A 25,352-nucleotide genomic window follows, 5' to 3' on the forward strand; every position below is an offset into this window, starting at 1 on the left:
TACAACCCATTGATACATGTTTCTTCATTGATGTTAAATATTTTTAAATGCATAGGGTCACAGGGTCTGCGAAGATGTGGTTGGATTTAACAAAGGGTTATAAACTGTGCGGAAGTGACCAGGCAAAGGAAAAGGGGGGTAGGCTCCTGGAGGTGGTAAGTGTGGGAACTGACTAGAAACCATAGGGTAGATGAGGGTTGGTTAGTAAGTAATGCCTGTGATGCAGACTCAAGAGATAAGAAAGGGGGATGGCTTTACAAAGGAAAATGATGCCCTGTTTTTAGGCAGAGAGCGCTGAGTTACCTTCTCATTTATCTTTAGCTCCAAATAATTCTTATGTTAAAGTGGCATGTTTTGGATGGCATACTCTGACTCCCTTCAGAAGATACCAAGTTTTACACTTGACATGACTAAGTTATTTTGAATATTTAATCTCTCTTCTCAGTCTTTACTCTATCTACACAATGTTTTGGAGGCTTGGAGGATCATGGGCAACTGATCTATAGTTAATCTCTATTTATTGATCATGGATAATAGTTCCAGTCTGCACAGCTGGTTTGTCACTCTAAGTGTTGATCCCATTATATACAAACAACAGATGCAGAATCTTGTGTTGAATATTAGTTTACACAGACAGAACTATGAAGTAGACCTGCACAATAATTCCACAGCTTTCTGGTAGGAGTTGGCAGGTGCAGAAGGAACATTCCCTTGACTTGAAGAATTGCATATATTTTTAATCAAGACCTCCTGTCTGTGATAAATGGTGCTGGGCAGATACTCATTTACAAAAGAAATACGACGTTTCTGGAAAATACTGGATAGAACACTGTACAATGGGACATGGTGTGGCAAATCTTGAAGGTGAGAACACAGTTACTGAGGAGAGACAGAATGCTATTAGGAACACATTTTCAGGGTGGAATTTTAGTCTTCTGGTAGCAAGACTGAAAATACTAGCTACAAGGGGGCACCTTTCTTGCAAATCACATTTGGCAGGAGCTCTTTGTCCTCCCACAGTTAAGATAGGGCTTGTGTAAAGCCATGTTCTATTCTGCACTGCAACCACTTAGGAGTTAGGAACAAAGGAGAGATGTAGAAAAATCAGAAATGTTTACAAAAGAAGAAAAGGAATCGGTATGCATCTGGAAAGTCCATAGATGAAAATGGAATTTTCCAAGAAAGGCAGGAAAGAAATAAATTTAACTCCAAGCGGAGAAAATTATTGTTGGCCCTGATGAGAGTGTCCTCAGCAGGGGTCACTGGGCCATCTGGAGGTGCACGCCACCCTTACTCTGCAACAGGGTGGAGGGAAATAAATAACTGAACTGAAAGTGTAAGGAACTCTGGTCCCAGAGGCATGGCTTAGCTGGGGCTGCCCATCAGATGTTCCCAGTCTCCATTTCCTCATCTAATAAAGAGAACGAGTCCTGCCCCATATCTCAACACCTCAAATTTGCTAAAGGGTCACAAAGCATAAAAAGATATGTCTTTATGTAAAGTGACCATCAGTAGCACATGATTCCTAAATTTCACCTAAACACCTATAGGGGGATAAACATGAGTAGGAAGGTAGGTTTTTAGTGCTGACAGAATGAATCCAAGCGTCAACAAGTAATCCCAAATAAAAAGATCATGGGATTAAAGCATATCCTCAACTTTAAAATGAGCACCCAGGCTAGTTTTTAAATATAAAGAACTATTCACAGATATTAAGGATACACACAGGCTGAAGTCCCACAAGTTACCGATAAGTCAAATACATGTACATAAGTAGAGGTATGAGCAATCAGTTAGTAGTGAATCCAGGAAATAACTGCTTGAAATAAATTTTCTGATCTAAAATACAACCAAGGAAAATATGAAAAGATGGCACAAGGCAGGACAGGTGAATGATGCAGATGAGCCTTTCACCCAGTGCTTTTTACCTCCTTGTGCTGCTTTACCCCCAATCTCATTATGTAACTGGTGCCACAGTTATCCCCATCTTGCAGATGAGTCAGATACAGAGAAGTAAAGATACTTGCTTCAGTAAGTGAGTGGCAGGGATGGGGCACAAACCCAGGCAGTGTGGCTACCCTACACCTGAGTGCACATCTCCTCACCTGGCAACTGATAAAGCTGAGGCACAGAATCCAACTATACTTTGATAAATGCTGCCAACAATTGAGGGTTTACTCACACCAAACATAGTACGAGCTGTATGTATTCTCACTTAGCCCTCACTCAACCTTAGGGGGTAGGGACTGTTATCTCAGTTTTACAGATGAGCACAGAGGGGGACAGAGACATCAGATATTCAAAACAGCTTCCTGAGCCCTCAGAGCACCACCCTCACCCTGAAGGAGACCTTTGCTGTTATCACCCCCCTTCAGGCAATTTTAATAAGACAGAGACTATATACCTGTTTATGTGCTGTATATCTGTGCTTAGTCATGGAAACAGATCTTTTTCTCTACAACAAGAATCAATTTTTTTCCCCATTGAGAAAGTGGAGTATACAATTTAACAAATCCTTACTCAAGCAGTCTGCTGGAGGCCAGGAAAGTGGTTTATTCACTAGTTTCTCTTTCATTCAATCCATCAATATTTATTAAGTGAAAGGAAATAGACATACTGAGTATAGTTCTATATCATTCCATTTATATGAGGTTCAATAATAGACCAAACTACTGTATGGTGACAAAAATGTGCGTAGTAGTTGCTTCTGGAAGGAAACCGGCTGGAAGAAACTTTCTGGCACGAAGGAACTTTTTTTTTAATCTTTATCTGGATGATGGTTACCTGTTTGCATACCTTTGTCCAATTTATCAAACTGTATACTTAAGAAACCTGTATTTACTGAATGCAAATCTTATTCCAAAGTATTTTTAAACAAATGTCTAATTTGTGCCAGCCCTGGTACTCAAATTGGTCCCTGAATACCCATTCTAACTTGCAGCTGGATGCTAAGTCTCCACCAAATGCTCTGTGTCAATATGCTGGACCTGCAAAATAAACCCACCCCTTAATCTGACTTTACTGATGTTTGTCCTGGAATGCCAGGCTTAACTCTGATGATCGAATGTCACAATGGAGCAGCAAGTCTAATAAGTACTTTAAAAGGTCCAATGGGATCTAGAGCTTCTGCAGCTAAAGATGGGCTTTAAAATCAACTGTTCTGAAGTCTGTACAATGGCTGCTGGGAAGAGTTAACTAAAGTCCACAAAGTTGACACAGGGGCTGAGCAAGGGCAGCCTTTCCCAGACTGAGAGCATTATCCTTTTGGATGGTGGCCCACATGCTGCCTTGTGACACGGCTTGTACTTGGCACTGAACGATTATTTACAGCAGCACTGTGATTTTGCCTTCCACAAGTTTATGTCATTTTTCCAACTAGATCAGAACTGGTTGGTGGGCGGGACTGTCCTTACACCAGCTTACTGCCCTCAGAGGCCACCCATGGCATCTTACAATCAGATTCCTGAGACGGATGGCCTATCTACAAAAACCAATTTTCTGAACCAGATACTGGGCAGGATCTGAGAAAAGGATTATAAAAATTATATGCCACGCCTTCATGTACTAAGAGAGAAAATCGAGATGCCAATCTACAGGAATTTCTAAGACATTGAAAGACTTAGGGGCACAACAGGAAAACTGTTTCAATCTGCTCCTTTTGGAAAATTCAGGACATATGGTCAATGCAACAATGAAGCAGCCTTAAAAGCCTTTTCTGTATTAAAGTAGAAAAGGGGAGAAATTTGATAGAATTTATTTTCGAAGAAAATAGATATGTGATCAATTACATACCTTTTTTTAAAAAGAAACTTTCTTTTTAATTAATCCAAAGAGTTGGATAAAGAAAGAACTAACAGAAAAAGCTTGCATTTGTTGATTTGTTTGAATCATGTTTTCTATCAGCAAAGTATAAATATTCTTATTCAATCCTCACAACAATCTACCAGAATGTGCTATCATTTATGCCAATTTCATAGAAATTTAAAGGGTTAATTACTTGCATCTTCCCAATTTAGGATGATAGAATTCGAATGTGAAATAGGAAGGAGACCTCCGACTTTCATGCCCAACACTGTCCTGCTCTCCATGGGTGACCATAACCTTCAGTAACCCTGCAGGCGGGTGCCACTGTCCCTCACAGATGGAAACAGGGCTGGGAGGGAGGGGCACAGCTGGTGTTTGAATGCAGACACACTCGAGTCTGCTGCTTGAGGGTGGGGGGTGAGGGAGTCTGTGGAAGGTTTAGATGCTAATAATAATTAGGTTGCTAAGAGAAGAATAAGCCACTTGGGCATATACTCAGCTGGCATTTCCTAGGACACTTCCACCAAAATGAACCTGTGAGCAGAGCAGAGTCCATGTCGGGGCAGCCAGCACGGGGGCAATTTTCAGGTTGAATGATTGTGTTTTCAACATACGCCACGTTCATCTGGTACTTCCCCTTCTGGATCTTACCTGTACTGTTTGTACTGTGTAAATTTTCTTCAGATTGGATGCACACTCGGCTGCGGTGGCACCAGGGAGGGATCTAAGCAAACACAGGAAAAGAGCAAAGGAACAAACAAAAGAAATAGTCAGTATTTAGGAAACAGGCCCAAATCAAAGCCTACAGAGCGTCACATAAATCAAGTCAAAAAACCTGGACCTCTTGGGGATGTTATTAGGAATTTTAATGTGAAGATGTCTTTGCTTCTCCAAAAACTGTATATGTTCTGTTGGTAGTTAATAGAAAAAAAGAAAATACAAATAAGGAAGATTTGGAAAGTCTTAAAATCATATTAAAAATACTAAGATTACCTTGTAATAACCTAGCATTTTGCCCAGGAATTTAAACAAGAAACTGTGCTTATTATAGAGATTTCAATGAACATGCCCCACCTGGACCTGGGTATAGGTTTGAAAACTGTGTCAATTCCCGGGGGGGCAAATATTCATGAACTCTTGAGAAACAGAGTGACCTTTTGCCAACTTCAAGAAAACATGATTACTAAGAGTCAACTTTAGTTTCACCTAAATTTGCATGTGTTTCCAAAACACTCTTCTTTAGAAAATACTTTCAATATTTAATTGGCTCTGGTGAACTTTGTGGTCAGAATACATTAATCTTTAGTTTGCCATATGTTCCACTAGATGGCAACATACCACAGCTTTAGTCAGCAAAACCCCCACTAGAACTGGCTTCACCCAGCCCCATTTCCTAGGAATGGGGGTAACATGACATGGTCTCATCAACCCTTACAAGTGAACTCTGAAATTCCCACCACTTTTTCTTTCTTCCTATACTGAACTGGCAGTTATCATTCAACAGTATTGGGACTCAGTGGCATCCGGCTTAAGATGGCAATTCATAAAATCATGCTTGAAAGCCCTGTCTGGCTGTTAGGTGACATGGAAGAGGCCTGCAGAAGCAGAACATGTGGGCTCATAACTGACCTGTTAGGATATGGGATCTATAAAAGGAATGCCTTTCCCAGCCACTCACCTCCACAAGCCCCCAGGAACCTTAATAGGACACTGAACTTTTTGAATAGTATTTGAACCATTGCACACTAGAGATGTGCATAAAACTCACATGGCTTGGAGGTAAGAGGCTGTCAAAACAAAAGGGCATGCCCAGGAGGAGGGCGAACATGGAAGTAAACCACAGGGCTCTGCAGCTACATTTTTGACCTATGGACCAATGAAAGTTACCTTTCAGGTATCAAAAATGCATTTTCTGATTCTAGCTCCCTTGCCTGGAGGTCACAAAGGAAGCACCATCCATGAGGACTAGTTTAGGTACAAACACCACCTTGAGTGGGTGTCGTTGGATAAATCTACCCTAAAGCTTTGGGTTTTAGAACTCTTTTCTAGTTGCTCACAAACTATATGCTGGATTTTTTAGAACTTTCTTATGTTTTATTGAAGTATAACTGAAATATAACATTATATTGGTTTAAAAAATGTAATATGGGGCCTCCCCGGTGGCGCAGCGGTTGAGCGCTGGGTTGCGAAGCTGCCCGCGGCCTCTGCGGCGCCGGTTCAATCACCGGCTGCTCCCGGCCACCGGAGGAGGATCCCACATGGTGCGCAGACCTCTCCTGCCACCCGCTGCTCCCCTCAGCAGTGTATTTCCGTCCTTCTGCCTGCTCTGCTCCCCACTCTGGCTCTGGTGAATTCTCTTACCCTCCCGCGCTTCTGACTGTACCTAGTGCATGTATAAACAAAACAAACAAATAAAATAAATAAATAAATAAATAAAACATGCCTCTATAAAAAAAAAATGTAATATGACTTGACATTTGTACCGTGCAATGTCTCTTTACCATCTTTTCTTAGCAATTTTCAAATTTGCAATACATTATTACTGATTGTAGCCCCCAAACTGTATGAGATATCCCAGGGCTTATTTATTGTATAACTGGAAGTATATACCACTTGGTCCCCTTCATCCAATTCATCCTCATATGCCCTCCCCCAACCTGCTCACCTTTGGAAAACAACCAATCTCTTCTGTGTACTCTGAGTTTGGTTTTTGTTATGTTTGCTTTATTTTTGGGGTTCCATATATAAGTGAAATCAGACAATATTTGGGTTTCTGTGTCTGTTATATTTCATGTAGCGTATTACTCTAAAAGTCCACCCATACTGTCACAAGATTTCATTCTTTTTATGACTAAATGTTACTCCCTACATTATCTAAAATCACATCCATTACATACCCAAACATAGCCACATCTATCCAACACATATTGGATGTTTTTTTCAAAAGCAAATCCATAAAAACCACCATGACTGCATTTTGTTACCAGATTAGAAGCCTCTACGATGGTGAGTATGAGGAAGAATGAGGTACTCAACCAGAATCTTCCTAGGATAGCACATGGGCCTGAGGTGTATGACCTGGATTTGGGGACCTGAAGTACTGACCTGAATAAAATGTTGCTATTTAAAGCAGGTTTTTATGCTGTTTGGAGCTTAGATTATAAAAGGTTTTGGGGAACCCCCTAAAAAAACTCCTTGAAGTTTTCCTTAATTTTTCACCTGAAAATGTTTTGCCTTTATATGAAAATCTACTGGCATTTGTTCCTATATTAATTTTTCTTCCTTAGACAATTTTTGCTCACCACTAAATATGCCCAGCAATCATATTCCTGGATTGCCCAAAGCACAGCAGAGAGAGATATAGGGTGGGCTGGGTTTAGGGTCTAAAGAAAGGAAATGTACTTTATATATTTTCATTAAAAATTGTATATTTCAAAATTTTTACTAATTTTTAAAGTTACATTTATTTTATGGTTTAAAATGGGTACATTTGAATGTTCACCTCATACAGCATTATGTCAACTTAAGCAAATACAATGACCATAATAACATTTGACCAAGGAAAACAACATTGATAAAGATTTGCTTCCTCGGGCCTCCCTGGTGGTGCTGGGGTTAAGACGCAACCTATGAAGCAATCTGCAGCCATTCCCCAGCCAGCCAGGGAGGTGACCCACATGGCGGGACAGACCTCTCCTGTCTCTCTCACTGTTCCCCTCAGCAATGTACTTCGGTCTGTCTGCCTGTTCTGTTCCCCGCTCTGTCTCTGGTGAATTCTCTCACCTCCCGTGCATCTCTGGCCTGTACCCCAATTCTTGTATAAAAATAAATATATCTTTTTTTTTTAAAGATTGATTGATTGATTGATTTAAGCACTGGGTACAGTCAGAAGCACGGGAGGGTGAGAGAATTCACCAGAGCCAGAGCGGGGAGCAGAGCAGGCAGAGTGACGAAGTATGATGCTGAGGGGAGCAGCGGGCGGCAGGAGAGGTCTGCGCGCCATGTGGGACCCTCCTCCAGTGGCCGGGGAGCAGCCGGGGATCGAACTGGTGCCGCAGAGGCCGCGGGCAGCTTCGCAACCCAGCGCTCAACCGATGCGCCACCGGGGAGGCCCAAAATAAATATATCTTAAAAAAAAAAAAAAAAGATTTGCTTCCTATGCTTCTTTTGAGATGTCTCTATACTCACATTGTCTTTGATTCAGATTCTACTGCAGGAGACAAGTGCACAACGTCACTTAGGTTGTCTCATTTTCACTATCCAAGTTTTCTGAAGAAATCTAGGTTCCAGAGTCCAACAGAAGACTCCAGAGTGAAATGACTTAGTGGACTGACTTTTTAGTGTAGGCCAATGATATCAACAACTACTGTAGATAGACTGATTTCTTGCTAGTGTGCTAAGTATTTCACCTTCATAACAGCACTAAATCCTTGCCTATTTAAGCAGCTGTCTATATTATTTCTCACCAGTTTATAAGTGAGCAAGCTCGGGCTTAGAGAGGTTTGGTAACTTGCCGGAAACAACGAAAAGCTCATTTTAGTAAGTTTACTATGTGACCTGTCTGAAATTTCCTGCTCTTTACTCCTCACTGTGAAGTGGCCTGTCAGGCTGAAAACACAGTTAGATCCTTCAGTGGGGCTTTGCAATTAGTTCTTGGCATATTCTTGTCCAGGCCATCATTTTTGCCAAATCCTCACTTTAGTACAATATTGTGTCTAAGTGATGGAGCCGGGTAAGGTGGGTCCTAATGAAAATCAATAGGGTCACACTTAACAATAGCTCTAGTCTCATTTACACATCATGATGCTGATGTATTTGAAATGAAATGTCAGATTCTATGGAAACTCATTTTCCGAATTTTTCAATGAAACAGGTTGGATTCCGGGATCTTAAAGTCCCTCCCAGCTGTTGGACAGCAATAATCAGGTTTCAAAGTAACAAAACAATCACTGTTGTCAGGACTGATGGTGGTAAATGGTTGATTTAAGCAGTTCAAGGCAAATCAAATCTGATACTGACAGTCACTGAAGATTATCAATGCTTAAACCTCAGCTTGGACCTTTGACATCTTTAACATAAAAATTGGGTCAGTTTCATGAATCAATTTTAAAAGGGCAGAGGAGCTGAGATTTTTTTCAGCACAGCATTACTTTAATAAATATAGCATGTAGTTTAGTTTTCCCAGTAGGACGCTAACATTACATGAAAATGACAGAGATTTTTAAATGTTGCGCCTTATGAACAGGTCAGTCTGGACTGGACTTGCTTATTAGATTTGAACCAGAAGCTGCACTGTTAGTTACTGCTCCTTAGAGTATCAGAGCAGTCTGTTCTTAGCAAAGCTGCAGCCCTGCCTGCTGCCAGCCCACCCCTCACCTCCCTGTTACTTTAAAAGACAGTTGTAGCAATTGGGAGGTAAACATTTGTAGTGAACTTCAATGAAAAGAAACAAATTTACTGGTACCACATATACAGTACAGTCTCATATCTTAAAAAAAAATATTTTTACTTTATTCATTACAAACCTAAATGTCCCAATAGAACACGAACCAAAAATCCTTTTTTGTAGACCAGTATGCTCATCAGGGGTGATAATGCCCCAAGAGGCATTTGGGAATAACTGCAGACCTCGTGGGTTATCACTGCTGAAGGTGAGGCTATGACATCTAGTGGGTAGAAGCCAGAGCTGCTGTTGTGTCTCCTAGAGTGCACAGGACAGGCCCATAACAGAGAACTGTCTTAGTCTGAAAAGCTGTGAAACCCTGGTATAAACAAGTAACACAGTATCTGAGGACTATCCTCATGGAGTTTACTTTCTAGAACTGTCACTCCTGCTCACTGAATTGCCAGATTCCTGAAGGCAAAGAAACAATGTCTAGAAGCTTTTTCATCTGCCTGGGAAAGAAGAATTGGGAAAGACAGCTGAAATACTATGATTACTCCTAGAAGGAGCTCTAGCCAGAGCTGTGCAGAATCACAAAACCAAGGAATCAGGAATAATTTTCAGTCTTTGAATTCAAGGCCACCCTCCTACAGTGTACATTAGCTGGAGCTGAGAATACAGCAATGAAACAATCAGTGTCCCCTAGATGGATCAGGTTAAGGAGTTTGAGTTGTTCTGCTAGGATTTCCCCTCTGATTAAGGATTTTAAGGTAATAATGGCTTTCTTTTCATGAGCATGTTTTATATGAGAGAGTTTTGCACATGTTATCTCTAACCCTTACAGCCATCCTGTCCAATTGATGTCATTACCCACACTTTACAGATGTGGAAATTGAGGCTTAGTGAGTCTGTTTTTAAGTTACAGAACTAGGTTCTCTCCCAGGTTCCTGGGGCACTCTTCTGGGGTTCATCAGCCCTGTCTGGGTTTGATGGCCATTTTCTTCCATTTGAATGAGGCTGCCTCTTGGTAAAAACCAAGCAGTCATTATCAGCATGGGTGGCCACATATAGCCCAACTAAATCAAATCTCTCTCTAGCCCTCTGAGGCTCCCTTCTTGGGCTCACCCACTGGTCTGGCCTATCATTCTCTCCTCCATCACTGTCCATCTAGACACAGGGTTGAGGAGGGGCAGAAGCAGAGATGCAGTTAAAGGTTAGAGGTCATCAGAAATGCTGACAGTAATGACCCCCAAAATGGGATACGTAACATGATTCAGGAAGAATATATCTACAGGCTATCATTTTCCAGGGCTGAACAAATCAGGAAGCTATTTTACCAAATAAATGCCACAAATCAGGAAGCTACTTTACCAAATAAATGCCAGAGCAGGAGAGCAGAGGCGTGAAAAAGATGGTCTATGGCACCAACAGATGTGAGTTCAAATTTTAGTTTGTCACCTAGCAGCTTGTAACAAGCCTAACCTTTCTGACTCCCACTTTACCTCTCTGAAAATATGGCCTCTACCCCATACTTTGCTACTCAGACTACATGAGCTAGTGCAGGCAGCATTTACACAATGCCTGGTAACCAATAAGCTATCATTGCTAATGTCGTCATCATCATTACCATCATCATTGGCAGAATGGGAACATCTGAGAAAGCAATAAGAACTCAGTGTCACCAAGCACATTTTCTAATCTGTGGGGCAAAAAGTAAGAATCCCAAAGGAGTCTGTGAGTAACACAGAGAGCTAAGAAAGAAAGCCCACCAGACACCAGTCTCTCTGGGCATCAGGTCACAGCTACAGTGGGGGCTGCTCCCACTTGGACTTTGCTAATTCCATAACTGTGATGGTTAAAGCAGAAGAAGAAAAGGATCCTTGAGTTCTGTCAAGCAGGTGATAAATATAAAGATGCCAGGGGAGCTATTTATGTTACTTAAGAACAAAACTCACAACTCCAGCTTTACATTACTACTGTCTATCTTCAACTTAGTAACAGAGTAATAAGAAAAGCATCTTAAGATTCCCTACATAAAATTGCTGAAAATTCTTTTTCAGTTGGGGAGTTAGGAGAAGGGAGGAAGTACATAAGGTTAAATCTATTTAAATGGTTTCCAGGTACCTGAGCAACATTTACATGAAAACATTTAATGTGCTACTCACAAATCTTTATCTACTCATTAAAACAAGTCCCTGATTATCTCCACAAGACAAAAGTGTTTAAGCTCAATTAAAATCTAACATACCCCAAAGCATTTCGTCCTCTCATTCCAGAAATACTTACTGTGCGCCCAAGAGATGAAAGACTAACTATCAGGTAGTGTATGCGCAATTATCTTATTTCATCCCACTGCAAGGTAAACTGAGATAATAAACTAAGTCTAGGAAGTGAGGTGACTTGCCCAAAAATACAATTGGTAGGGCTGGGTCCTGAACCAAGGTTTGAATTTTGTTCTTAGTCACTAACCAAATCTGATCACGTATGTGTGCTTCATTCTGTGCTTGGTACCACGGACACAATTCTCCAAACACAATCCTCAATTACCTCCTTCCAGCAGTACAAAGGTGTCTTCTCCAATAAACTTCACATTTAAAGAGATGTTTGATACAGGCTGAGTTCATGAATAAAGTTCCAATGGACAAGAGGCTTTTGAAAATACCCATGTAAATTATCTTAACCAATACTATTTCTTAGCGGCCACAGAATCACTTAATAGCCTCTGGATATCTGGAAATGCTTCTCACTAAGAAAAAAAAAGCTGAAAAGGCTTCCTCACATCCTCCCTGCACCCTCACTGCTCATGGAATGGTTCAGCACCAGGCAGCACCACTTGGGAGCTTGTTAGAGATGCAGGGTCTCTGACCCAACACCCACTGAATCCTAAGAGACTCAGATGTAAAAGTTTGAGACATTCTGGTTTACATCATCTAAATCAAGACACTGTAAGAAATACTAATAACCCAGGAAGTAAAAGCTAATGAGCTATATAGATAGCATCACAAGAAAATCATAGAAATCACTAGTCTCATGGATGCATTTTTTTCCATCATCCAAAGAAATGATCATGACAGGGTTATCATTAAATGTGAAGTACAGTCCTATAAAGGCACTATAAAGGTACGAAATTTTAGGCAGGACTCCCTCCAGATTTTGAAGGAGGGAGTCCTGGCTTAATTACTTCCCATGAAATTGACCTTTGGTTCCTTATTTGTGGGATCAAGTGATAAGGCCCGTTTACCTCTCAAGTCCTGCTCAGCTCACGTTTAGAAGATATGAAATATGGGAGAAAATGGGCCTCCCCGGTGGCACAGTAGTTGAGTGCTGGGTTGTGAAGCTGCCCACAGCCTCTGCAGTGCCTGTTTGATTCCCAGCTGCCGGGCAATGCCCAGCCGCCAGGTGAGGGTCCCACATGGTGCACAGACCTCTCCTGCCGCCCACTGCTCCCCACAGCAGTGTATTTTGTCAGTCTGCCTGTTCTGTTCCCCGCTCTGACTCTGGTGAATTCGCTCACCCTCCCATGCTTCTGACTGTACCCAGTGCTTGTATAAATAAATAAATCTTAAAAAAAAAAAAAAGAAAAGAAATATGGGAGAATTGTGTCCCACTCATTCATTGTTCATTTTCACCGGGAAGAAGTGTTCAGAGGTGTGAGAGAAGGACACCAGTGCGTGGAGTCAGTCTTTAACTCAAACCCTGTTTCTGTTCTAGATTAGCTGTGTGATTGCAGGCAAGTTACTCTGCTAAGCCTCAATCTTCTCATCTCTCATAAGTTGCCAATGCATCCTACTTCAATACTGTGAGGATTTTATGGATAATTATGTGCAGCATCCAGTACATTGTCTCGTCCACTGACATAAACGGTAGTTAGTAATAACAGGTTCAAGTGGGAAAAGATGTTTAAAACTTTAAATGGATACACGTATGTGTGTGTGTACACACACACACACAATGCAAGGCTGGTGAAAACATGAATGATGACAACATTCCACCTTATATGAGAGAGAATTTCATTTCAGCCAGAATAATAACTTTAAGTGGGGAGACTTCAAAGCCAGGGCTATGTCTCTCAAATGCTAAAATACTTGTTGAATTTACTAACATCCAACTCAGCCATCAGAGGGAGACTGGCACAGGCCCAGTTACAGGATGAAGGATGCCTCTTGATTATCACTCACTCCATCAACGATGTTTTCATTTTAATCACTTGTAGATAAAGATCTGTGGCTTGCAGCTACACCCCCTGTTTCAGAAAAGTCATGTACAAAAATGGCCCAAGGTCTATTATTAACATTTAATAATGTATCTGCTGAAACAATCTACATAACCTAAACATTTTTTATGTATTTGATTGTGATTTCTCCATGCTTCCTTCCCAGCCTGTTAGTTCCATAACAGTAGCAACTGAGACTCTTTTCATCTTGATATATAATTAATCCTTCAACTCATGGAGGTTGAGTAGAAGAGTTTAATAGTGTTAGAGTTGATGACAGCACTAAGACCATGTTTTGAATTGTCACCATGCCAGATCACTAAAATCTTGTCAGTTCTCTTAGGTTTGGAAATAAGACAATGGCACCTGTAGCATTAAAAGCAGCAAGATGTTTTTTGGGCAGTTAGTACAAGGTAATGACTCTTCTGAGTAATGGTGCTCAGGGCCCTAGGCCTGTCTACATGTAGGACACAACCAATTAACACACAAATGGACAGGCTGGGAACCCTGATGTCAGGGTCTTCCTCCACCTAATCTACCCAGAGACCCTGAGAGAAAATGAAATCCTGGGCTAGTCAGAGAAACGGGGGGTTCAGAAGAACAAGAATGAGAAAACAGTAGGAAAAGTCGAGATGTCAGCAACTCTCTCCATGCAAACTATGACCTTTCATGCAACCTCTCCAGCTCACCCAAGGCCCAGGAGGTCACTCTACGAACAAGGAAGCAGCCCTGGGTGGCGGGACACAGTAACTCTGATGCTGTGGCCCTGCAGAGAGACAGGGGAGTTCTCTAAATGATAAGTTAAGGTATAGTCAGAAGGCAACTCTTGCCATTCCGGGGCAATGCTTGGTACAGGTACGTTAGTGTGCAAGCTGGGCTGGAGAGGACCAAGACTGCAGAGGAAAGGCCAAAGAGCAAAGGGAATGGCTTAGGCTGGGGCCATGTCTTCACAATATGGTGAACTCACAAGGTAAAGTATGGCACTGGATGGAGTAGGGTACATGACAAAAGAGGATTCAAGGAACAAATGGAACTTTCAATTTCGAAAAACTGGTAGGAGACAGATGTTGTAAAACAGCACATGACAGGTAGTTAAGAAAGAGTGGGGACAGAGAGTAACTCAGCTATTGAATAATCAGCACTGCACTGAAAATGCCTGTGGAACTCCCAGACTCTTAGAAGTGTGTGTCAGAACAGAAGAGGTCATGGCTAAAGATGCAGATCTGCACATGATAATCAGATTGACATGAAGACCACAGGAGAAGGTGGGGGTCACTGTGGGTGGAGTCAATAACCCCCGAAGGATTTACTGAGGCCTAACAAGTGCTAGGCTCTGACCTGGGATCTGAGGACAGAGCAGTGGCCGACAGAGCCCTCCCTCGCAGAGCTTGCATTTCAGCGATGAAAGGGCGGCAAGTGGTACTAATCCCATGGGGAAGATAAAGCATGAGCAGGGTCATAAGGGGCGTGTGTCTGACATTCCTGTTAGTGGTCAGGAAGCCCTACTTGAGCAGGGGCTGGATGGAGAGGAAAGTGCAGGCCTGGCAGGTGCTTGCAGGAAGAGCAGGAGTGACCACTGGTGGCAAAGACCCAGGCTGGGATGACAGAGAGTGAGCAATGGTGTCTGAGAGCAGAAGGGCCTGGGCAGGAGGGAGAGTGACAAAGAGAAAGAGACAATGTTCTGGCCAGGGCAGGATAAACCATAGTCTTCCGGGCTACTGCAAGCAGATTGGCTTTTGTTCAGAGTGAAATGGAAGCAGATAAGTAGCATGCTCTAATTTAGGTACTAGAGAGACCACGATGGCTGCTGTGATAGGAAAGAACTGTAGTAGGTGAGGGCAGAAGCATGGAGATCAATAAGATGAGAGAGGTGGTGTGGCCCAAGCTTTAGGAGTAGGTGGGAGAATGAACTTGATTCTGGATGCATACATTTTGATGATGAAATCAACAGAATTTTTTGGTAATTGATGTAGAGGTGGGAGAAGGAAACAGGACAAGAGATGAAAAGGGAGGAAGAAAGAAAAAAAGAGAGGAAGAGGGGAATGAGGAAGAAGAAAGAGGACAGAAGAGGGCAGGAAGGAAGAAGAAGCAGGAGGAGGAGCGAGGAGGCTCACATGTAATCACAAAACTTTTTGGGCTGAGCAACTAGAAAGATGAAGTTGCTAAATGCTCTTAGCTGAGATGGAACAGGCAGAAAGAGGTAAATTTAAGCAGGAAGTTCAGGAGATTGGCATCATTTAGCTTAGATGTGTATTAGACATCCATGTGGAGATAGAAGAGGAGGTGGATAAGCAAAGAAGGCCTAAAGGTAAAACACAGAGGAAAAGGGGTTAGATGAAAACAAAGTAGAGACACACAGTCAAGAGTGGCCTCCAAGAATCAAGAATTAAGGACAAGAATTAAGGACATGGTGGCGCGAGGGGTTAAGCACCGCACTATGAAGCAATCGCAGTTTCTGCAGCACAAGTTCGATCCCTGGCCAGCCAGGGAGCAACCCACATGGTGCAGCAGACCTCTCCTGTCTCGCCGGCTGCTCCCCTCAGCAGTGTACTTTGGTCAGTCTGCCTGTTCTGTTCCCCATTCTGTCTTTGGTGAATCCTCTCACCCCCTGCATCTCTGGCCTGTACCTCTGCTCTTGCATGCATAAATAAGTAAATCTTTAAAAAAAAAAAAAAAGAATTAAGGGCAAGATTTAAATTTAAAAAAAAAAGATGTGTCTTCAGGCTCTCTTGCTCTCTCTTGGTGCACTGTCATTCTTAAGGGCAAGATTTTTTAATTTTCTAGAAAAGAGGAAGAAAATCTTCATCCTATACCCCCAGCCAAAATTAGCCCCCCACACTTAAATGCTTAGCCACACCATCTAATTAAAAAAAAAGTAAATAAGAATCTATTGGGGTTTACTATTGAAGATGCAAATAACTTCACTGAAAGGTTCTCCATTCACCTAGGTGTGTGGAGGGAGATGAACTCAGGATGTTGGCTTCCTGACACTGAATTCAGAAAAGCTCTTCCAGGAATTCATTATGGGATATGTGTGAGGGGAGAGGGGCTGTAGGCTAGGATCATCGGATAGCCGTATCTAAAGTTAACATTTCTTAGGCACTGACTCCATGCCAGGCACCATCCTCAGAACCCTGAAATAAATCCTATGGTAATCTCCATCTTATACACAATGACAGGAAGGCTGAGGGGGGCTAGATCACTTCTCCATCATCACACAGTAGGCTGGAAAGGTAAGACAGGACAGGAGGTAGGTGCGAAAGGAGATCTTTAAGTAGAGGAAACCTAAGGATGTTGTGGAACTCCAAGCTGCTTTCTCAGATGCTGGTTCTGCTTGGGTTGAAGGTTGCCTTGGAAGCTCTTCTGAAAACCCTACCACTGTCTCTAGAATCTTGTTTCTGGGGAGGAAGGAGTTACAAATGAACCTCTAGAATACAATGTGCTCATAACACTCATAGGTGAGAGAGAGCCTACATAAATGCAATGGACTCCCAGAAAAGTGGAGAAAGTTTAATAAAAGCTATGAGATGAATGATCAGGCAAAATGAATTCATATGTGCAATATGTAACTGATTATAATTTCTAAGTTAGTATAGCTATGTCTATTAAAGATTTACAAAGGGGGGGATAATAATGGGTCATGTGATTACTAACTTTCAGAAAATGAAAATGAGCAAACATTTAGTAGAAAAAACACCATTTGTGTCTTCACTAAAGTTGTTACATTCTAATCTGAAGAGGTAGTAAATTTTTTTCAAAGTACTGTTGTTATGTAGCACTAGTATCTTAAAGCATTCTTAAAATGTGCTAGCACCTAGATTAATTTTGTACTTGCTTAATAAGAAACTTTTTGGATACAATTTCTGCCACTCAACAGTACCAAAACTACAATTTAGACCACAGGTCCAAATTTAATACCTTAAAAACAGATACAGGTAGCCACAACACACCTTTGAAAACAGAGACACTCTGATTTCACTTTGGAGAAGTATGCCAAAACTTCTCATTATGACAGTAAAAATGTTCTCTTCTCATAACGAAAGTGAAAATGTTTCAAAAAAGGAGATTCGCTCTATCTTTCCCACCCCCAACTTCTTTGGCCCCCCAGAAAAAAACAATGGCTCCAAATGTGAATTCTTATGGATGGGTGCTAATTCCAAAAGAAGGAAAGGAATGAGGCCTCCTTCTTTAAAAAAAAAAAAAACAAACCTATAGTTTCAAAAACTTTGAAACTATCTTGCAGGCACTTTATGCAGGGTCTTTTATAAGCAGATTTATGTTCATTAACTAAATTTTACAAAAATCTGTCACCTGCGTTTCTTCCTAAGTGTTAATCATCGTAGATACAGGTTCATCTAACTTTCCCAAAGTTTTTGGGCCTATTTGATCTGTCACTGTTGGGAAGCCACTGCATGGCAGATACTAAAAAAGGCTTTGCTTTCCCTCATGTAATCATTTGTTACAATTTTCCTATGCTCCTACCATGTCCCGGGCACAGTGAGAGATACTGGAGAGATAGAATGTCAAACAGCCTGTGCTCTTTTGTGCTTACCAGAGGGGAAATGTTGAGGGGCTGAGAATCAGAGTGAAAATAAACATTTACACATACTAAAAAGCGATAGCATGAAGCATTAGGAAGAAAACAAGGGCGGCCAGGTGAACACAGATGGGAGGGCGAGAGGTGCTAATCTAGACGAAGTAGTCAGGAAGGCCTTTCCGAGCTGATGCACTGAGCTGTGGGCGGTGAGCCCCATGAAGTCGCCACTCCACTGACAAGGTGAGTCTTGCTACCGGTGACACCCCCCCCCCCCCCCCCCGGCGCGGGACAGGCACGTGGCTCCACTCTAAGTGTTCAAGAACTACCTGCTCAGAGGAGACAGATTTCGAGGCATCCCAGGCACCTTAGGCCACGGCCTGGGGTGGAGGCGTCGCTGTGCACCACCACCACCACCACTGCCCTGGGGGCTGGCTCCACTTTCCCGAGCGCTGTGAGGGCGAAGGTCGCGTCCAGAGCGCCTCGGGAGTTCTTCGGGGTAACCGGGCCGGCATCACTCCCCACGCAACAGCGAGGACCCGGCTTCCCCGACTCCCGCCACCTCCCACCGCCCAAGCTGGACGCCCGCCGCAGGCAAGCTCCCTCGGAAGGGTAAAAAGGGGAAAGCGCTGTCGAAACTTTTGGGGCAGCGTCTCTCCTCTCCCGGCCTGAGAGGCCTCGCGACCGAACACCCGCGCGCCCCGGCCCAAACCTCGGCTTCCGACCCGCCTCTCCGCGAGCGCCAGGGCGCGCGGCCGCCACTGCAGGCGGCGGGGCCGGGGGCTGAGCACCGGCGCGGCCGGGTCGGGGCGCCGCGCGCGAGCGTGGGGGGCCGGCAAGCCGGGGCCCCGACCCGGGGTCGCGCCAAGACAAAGCGGCGGCGCCAGCGGGGCCCGGGCTGGAGTCGGACGCGGCGGGCCCCGCGCCCCCTCACCTGTCGAGCCAGAAGGTCCAGGGCGAGTGCAGCGGGACCCCGCCCGGTTCGGGCCGCAGCGCCGACAGCTGCTGCAGGCCGAGAGGCGGCTCGGCGCCCGCGGCGTCCGCGCGGGGCCCCGGCGGCTCCCGGGGCCCGGCGGGGGGCGCGGTGGCCGGGGGCATCGCCATTTTCTCCGCCCCGCCTGCGAGGCCGGCGGACGCGCGGACCGCGGGGCGAGCGGCGGCTGAGTCACCCGGGCCCCCAGCGCCCGCCCCGCGCGCCCGCCGCCCCGCCCCGCCCCGCCCCGCCCCGCCCCGCCCCGCCCCGGGCCTCTGCCCCCCGCCGGCCCCCGCCGGCCCCAACCCGCCGGGCCTGGGAGCCCCGCCGCCCGGCTGCCGAACAAAAGCAGGCCAGCTCACGGCGGGCGGCGGGCGGATTCCACCCGGGCACAGGCAGGGCCCAGAGAACGGGCAAAGGCTGCGGGGCCGGCCGAAGGGAGGGCAGCGCCGCGGCCAGGGACAGATTAGCGGGCTAAGGGCGTGGCGGGGGGTTGGGGGGTGGGAGGCGGGCATCAGGGAGTTGGTTCTGCAGCAGCCAGAAGATCTCTTGGAGAAGGTTGAGCTATTACAGAAAGATGGAGGGTGGAAGGATGGACCAGTGGATGGAGTCACTTGGTGGAGAGGAACGGTGGATGGAGATAGCCTAACAGCAGTCTTAAGGATGGGTGGGCAACGAGGCGTGGAAGGGCAGATGGACACAGTTGGATGTGACCGATAGATGGCACGTGGAACCGCTGGACAAATGGATAAACTGACTGGAATGCCCATCAGTGCACTAAGAAATGGCCAGACAACCACAGGGACCATGAATTTGGGCATGCAGTTGTAGCAAGGCAGCTTTGCATTTTTCATGGTGACAGCATTTTTCCTGACTCAGATTATTTGAGGGACCAGAAACCCCCATCCCCACCTTCTCGAGGGCCACCTTGTGCCCAGAGCGAGGAGTTTATTAAGCCTAGTCCAAAGTATGGCCAATTCAAAGTAGTGTTCCCAAAGCTCTCTAGGCTTGTAGGGTAGGGTGGGTAGGAGGAAACTGGCAGTCTGGAACACAGAGCCCCTGCCTCCTGCACTTCTGAATGTAATATGTCCAGTGGCCATAAAAATCCTGAGCCCAGAGCTAGAAGGCTCCTGCTTACACAGCCTGAGGGCGTGTGACCACAGTTCATACCTGGCATGGGCACGGGCACCCTCCTTAGAGGCCTAATGTCTGCAACGTTCCTCTCTGCCCTTTTACAGTTGTGGAGGTAGAATTCCATCTTCTCACAGATTTGCTACCTGGTCTAGCACAGGTTCTGCTCTTCGTTTGAGCATTCCCTGAAATGGACTAGGAGCTGCAAAACCAGATGGGTTCAGGGGCTTTTATAGGCATTGTAGGCACCTACCATGAGTCCTGTGTTAGGTGGCTTCCCTAAAAGGTATTCAATAAAATGAAAAATACCAGATAAAACAACAATGAAAACAAGACCACTGCTTTGTAATCCTTCCTTCAAACATAATTGCTATATAATATGATGGTAGAGCAGTGACATATTTATCAAGACCTTACAACTCTGCTACAGATACTTTTCATTAGAGACTTTTTTTTTGTTTAATTTCTCATTTTTTAGAACACAAATATGCCATTGTATAGGCTTTTCTGAGCATTTTGTGCTTATTAACTCACTTAAACCTCATAATAATCCAGTAAGGAAGGTACTACTATTTTACAGATGAGGAACAGAAAAGTTTAATTAATTCTAAGGTCACACAGCTAATAAGTGATAGAGTCAGATTTTGAACACAGATATTCAGAGTCCAGAATCTAGGCTTTTCACTTCTAGACTCTACTGCCTCTCTAACTGGAAAACTAATAGGTTACATAGTAAAAATGAGGCAATGAATAGTAAGTCTCTCTCCCTCCAAAGGCTGTAAATCTTCCTGCCCAGAGGAAACAACTGTTAGCAGTTTCCTTCTGGAAAAATGCAAGTATATACATAAAAGCATATATCTAAATATATAAATTGTATACCTCGCCCTAGCTTTTATAACAGAATAGAAGCATTTTATATCACTGCTACAACTCCTTATCTTAGCAGATACTTGAAGTTTTTTCCATATCAAAACATATAAATCTACTTAATTTTGAGGGTTGCTAAGTAATCCCTTCTGAAGTAATATAATTCACTAGCCCTTAAGATTTAGTTTACTATTATTTTCTTTTATAAATAATGCTACTACAAGCATTTATATATTTTCTGTCTTTCCTCACGTGCACAAGTTTATTTCAGAATAAGTATAAGGTAGAATTTTTGCTTGCATAAAAAAATTTAATATACATTGCTAAATTATAAAGTGGTTACATGAATTTATAATTGATTGACTCTGAAATTTCATACTTACTAAATGCCATTTATTATAAAATTCTATAGCATTGGCAGAGTTTTTGCTTTCTAATTACAACTAGTCAGTGTCACGTTTAGCTCCTTCATATGTCCTTTAACAATACCCTCAGATAGAAAAGGGTTATTTTAAAATTCTTCTCACAGTTTCTAGAAAGTATGTATCATATAATAAAGTACATTCAGAATTTAGAACTAGAAAAAGTCTGGCAATGCTTTTTATTGAATAACAATTATGTACTTCCCTCTCTCTCTTGTTGCTTTGGCTTCCAGGATGCTCAAAATTATATTTGATGCTGAATCACATCAATATTAGCCAATGAAAAAGCATCCCTATTTCATATTAATTTAGTCCTATTTCTATTTTAAAAGCCTAATTGCATCTTAGACTGTGAACCTCTCAAATCTATTTTGGAAGTAGGTGGTATACAAATGAATAAAATGTAAGTGATCTTAAGATTAATGAAAAAAAAAAAGGTCAGGTAACATAGGCTAGGTGAGAGGCAAGGAGGAAAAAATGGGCATAACTTTCATTCTCTTCCTGTTTGAAGTGTGTATGACACTTAACTATTATTGTTCTTCAGAATCCTCCTTAGACTATAACAAAATAGGAAAATCCCCCATCATCTTCCCTACTTTGCGAATGAACAACAAGAATTTGAATTTCAGGACAGAAAGGGACCTGGAAGATTATCTAAGCTAACCCAACATTTATAAATGAGGAAACTGAGGCTCAGAGAGATGAGATGACTTACCTGAGGCCACAGCTCTAGGAAAAGACAGAGGCAGGACTAGAACGTGGGTAGCTGGAGATCCAGGTCAAGGTGCTCTCTCACTGTATGACACGAAACTCAGACGACTTGGGGTGGCAGAAAGGAGGAAGAGAAGGTGACCCCACAGCCCCTAGCAACAACAAAAAAAAGGACTTGAGGCACTCATAAATAATTAAGCAATTAGCTGCTGCAGCTACTCCCCTCCTCTCCCCTCTAGCATCCAGTCACCAAGGCAACTTGGGCAGGGTGCCTGCTGGTTGCCTAGTAACAGTGTGGTCTGCTCCCCTGACATGCTCCCTAGGCATCAAAGGATTTGAGAGCTGGGAAGAGCCTGAGACAGGGATCACTATTCCAACACCTTCGTTTTCTAAATAGGGAAATAGAGGCCCAGAGAAGCCGAGTAATCTGCCCAAGGTCACACAGCTACTCAGAGGCACAATCATTTCCAGTTGCTTTCCATTGCACTAGGGCTGCCTTGGGAATGCTGCGCATGGAGGAGAGGAGAGCTCTCCACAGATCCTAGAAGAATAAGAGTGAGCAAGAAAGAAAGAAAGAAAGAGACAGAGACCTTGAGCTCTCATATGCAATTAGCAGGAGCTGGTAATCCCATCAGCCCAACTTTCACCATCACCATGGCAACATGGGTGAGGTGAGTGCTTGTTGCCTAGTAACAAGTGGTCCTCTCTCTTCCACTCACATCCAGTTCCCTGGGAGTCACAGGAACAGTAGAATGTTGTAGCTGGAAGGGAAGGCAAAGGTTTCTAACTCAGGCTCTTCTTAGACCACTGAGGAAACTGAGTTTCTGGCACTCTACAGAAAATTACACAGACCAACTACTGGTAGAGGCTCATTGTTGCCCAGCCAGACTCTTCTGAATTCCCTCCATTTATTGCCTCCATCCCAGCTTTGTGGGAAGGAAAACAACTCAATAAAGTCAAGATGGGGGTTGGGAGAGGAGAAGGGAAATGGCTGATCCTGGAGGTCCTTCTCCCTTGTCTAGATGGTGGCAATGTTACACACAAGGACTGCACACAGTAGGTGTACACAGGAGGCAAAACACATGGTAATTAGACACAGGGCCTCTAACGTCAGAAAACCTGAGTCAACGACCAGCTCGCCCCAAACCTAGCAAGCTGCTTATTTATGCTTCAGTTTCCACATCTGAGAAATGGGCAACATAGTCCCTAACTCTTGAGTTTTAATTAGCATTAAATAAAGCACGAGTCAGTGCCTGGGACTTGTGTTAGGCATTCATTTATTGTACATTCAGTAAATATTTGTTCCATGTCTGCTATGCAAATGCCACTGTTGCTAGTTCTTAGGATTCATCAGTGAGCAGTACAGACAAAGGAAATTCCTGTCTCAGGGAGCTTCCTCTCCAGTGGAGTGATATATAAAATATATCATTTAAATGTTTGTTGAATGGGTGGAAGAACTCACTGGCAATGTGCTGTGTTTATGTTATTGGACTCCTTCTCTAAGACTGAGAAGTTTCCTGTTTACAGGATGTGATGCTATAAATACGCAAGCCTTCTTGTATGTGGGAACTCTGTTTTCCTTTCTTTTAAAAGCTCAGAAGAAAAAGGCAGGCAGTGGCCATGAGATGGCAGACCTCAGTTTCCCCAGGTACAGACCCTGACTGAAGTTTCCAGCAAAGACAAGTGCTTCAGCTGGTCAGTCGGAGGGGGATGGCATGGAGTGGTGGGGGAGACTTGGAACTCCTCTAGGACACTGGAGGTACTGGGTGGGGGAGGTGCTGGGGTGTGATTTAAGAGTGTGTGGGTAAGCTGTGTGACCTTGGGAAGCTATTAAACTTGCTGATTCCATATTCCTCATCTGGAACATGGAGATGGTGACAAGAGCTCCCTCAAAGGCCTGCGTTGAGGCATGAGTGAGAAAATAAGTCTAAAGCACCTTGCAAGCTGCATATAGTAAAGCTCAACTAATGTTACTTAACTAGGCTCTGAGAGACCTCTGAAGGTCTGATTCAGAGTTGCAAATGGCAGGGAAAAGGGTAAAGGAAATAGCATTTGTTAATCTTTTATAATGCGAAGACTCAGGACTCCCAGTCCTGGGCTTAGAAAATATGACATGAAGATTCATTTGCCACACACTCCACACCCATAACTAGCAATCAGTCACAGAGCCCTATGCTCTTCTTTCTGTACCCCTGGTTGGTCTTTCTTCTTTATTTCCACTGGTATCACCCACTCCACGTCCCTGTCTCCTGAGTTCCAGTCAAGCACAACCCTCTATGAATTCATTTCCCAGATTCTAGTCTTTATTCTCTGCCACTTTATCCTTTCAAACGATGATATTTTACTCTTTCTAAAAAGCTCTTTTTTTTTTTTTTTTTTTTTTTTTTTTGCTACTTTTTTGTTCAAAAGTCCTAAATGGCTGCCTGTCCCTCATAGGATCTAAATGGCTGCCTGTCCCTCTGAGATCTGAAATCTCCAGTGTAGCATTTGGAATGTTCCTCACCCAAATGCCTTTGCAAATATATGTTCAAATACATTTGGTAGATATATGTATATACACCTATATTTGAATATACTTAGAAATACAGATATATGTATATATTTAGAAATACTAATCTTCCAAACAGATTTGTTCCTATTCCTCTTGGTGTGTCTTCAGCTCTCTCACAACAAGAGCAGTGAAGAGCAGGCCCGTGACCCTCTTGGCCCCTGCTGCGTCCCTGTTCCTAGGGTAGTGTCCAGCACATGGGAGGTTCAACTTCACTGACTCGATGAATTGTTTATCCCCACTTGGTAAACACGCTGTGTACGCTCACAATGTCACACTTTGGCCCGAAGCCTTTCTTTTTTTCCTGCCCATTCAAACTCTCTAACCATCCTGCGCAAATGCCATTGCAGGAGATCAGTCACCAAGTACATGCTTGAAAGTGCAGGAGATGGAAAGGGCTGCAGAGCCACACCTGGGCAGACACCCAAGCTACTTTCCCTGGGAACCCCCTTGCCCTGGCAAAGGAACCCTGGAAAGTAACTGATTTTACCTGGTTGAGAAAAATGTCACAAGTCTTTGGCTCTGTGGCCAGTTTAAGAATTCAGATGAAAGGACAGGATTTCACTGGTTGGAGGAACAATGATTCATAGAGTTGACTCTCACTATTGAATATTTACTTTTGTACCAAAGCTTTTCTCCATCATGTGCAACCTGAAGTAAAAATACTCTCCAAATCACTGGGTCCTTATCAAACAGTTGTTATTAATGGTCCCCCAGGCCAATGCATAAACCAGGGCTGTGAGGACTGCATAGACGACATACCTGA

General features: G+C 43.6%; 1 protein-coding gene across 3 annotated transcripts in view; it reads right to left on the reverse strand.

Moving 5' to 3' along the window:
- EIF4E3 (eukaryotic translation initiation factor 4E family member 3) overlaps nucleotides 1–25,352 on the reverse strand; it is a 67,550-nt gene that overhangs the window by 17,860 nt on the left and 24,338 nt on the right. For 2 of the 3 annotated variants that reach the window (XM_037492721.2, XM_054695486.1), the window contains exons 2-3: nucleotides 22,043–22,190; nucleotides 4,456–4,528 (exon numbers count right to left, since the gene is read on the reverse strand). Coding sequence is in view for 1 of the 3 variants with exons in the window: in XM_037492713.2 (XP_037348610.1) it covers nucleotides 4,456–4,528; nucleotides 18,869–19,038 (243 nt within the window). In the remaining 2 variants the exon portion in view is untranslated. Of the gene's footprint in view, nucleotides 1–4,455; nucleotides 4,529–18,868; nucleotides 19,039–22,042; nucleotides 22,191–25,352 lie in introns of those variants that run through there. The other variant, XM_037492713.2, reaches the window with a different exon arrangement.

The sequence above is a fragment of the Talpa occidentalis genome, unplaced genomic scaffold (assembly GCF_014898055.3).
Source record: "Talpa occidentalis isolate TD23 unplaced genomic scaffold, MPIMG_talOcc4v2.1 talOcc4.10, whole genome shotgun sequence".
Taxonomy (NCBI): Eukaryota; Metazoa; Chordata; class Mammalia; order Eulipotyphla; family Talpidae; genus Talpa; species Talpa occidentalis.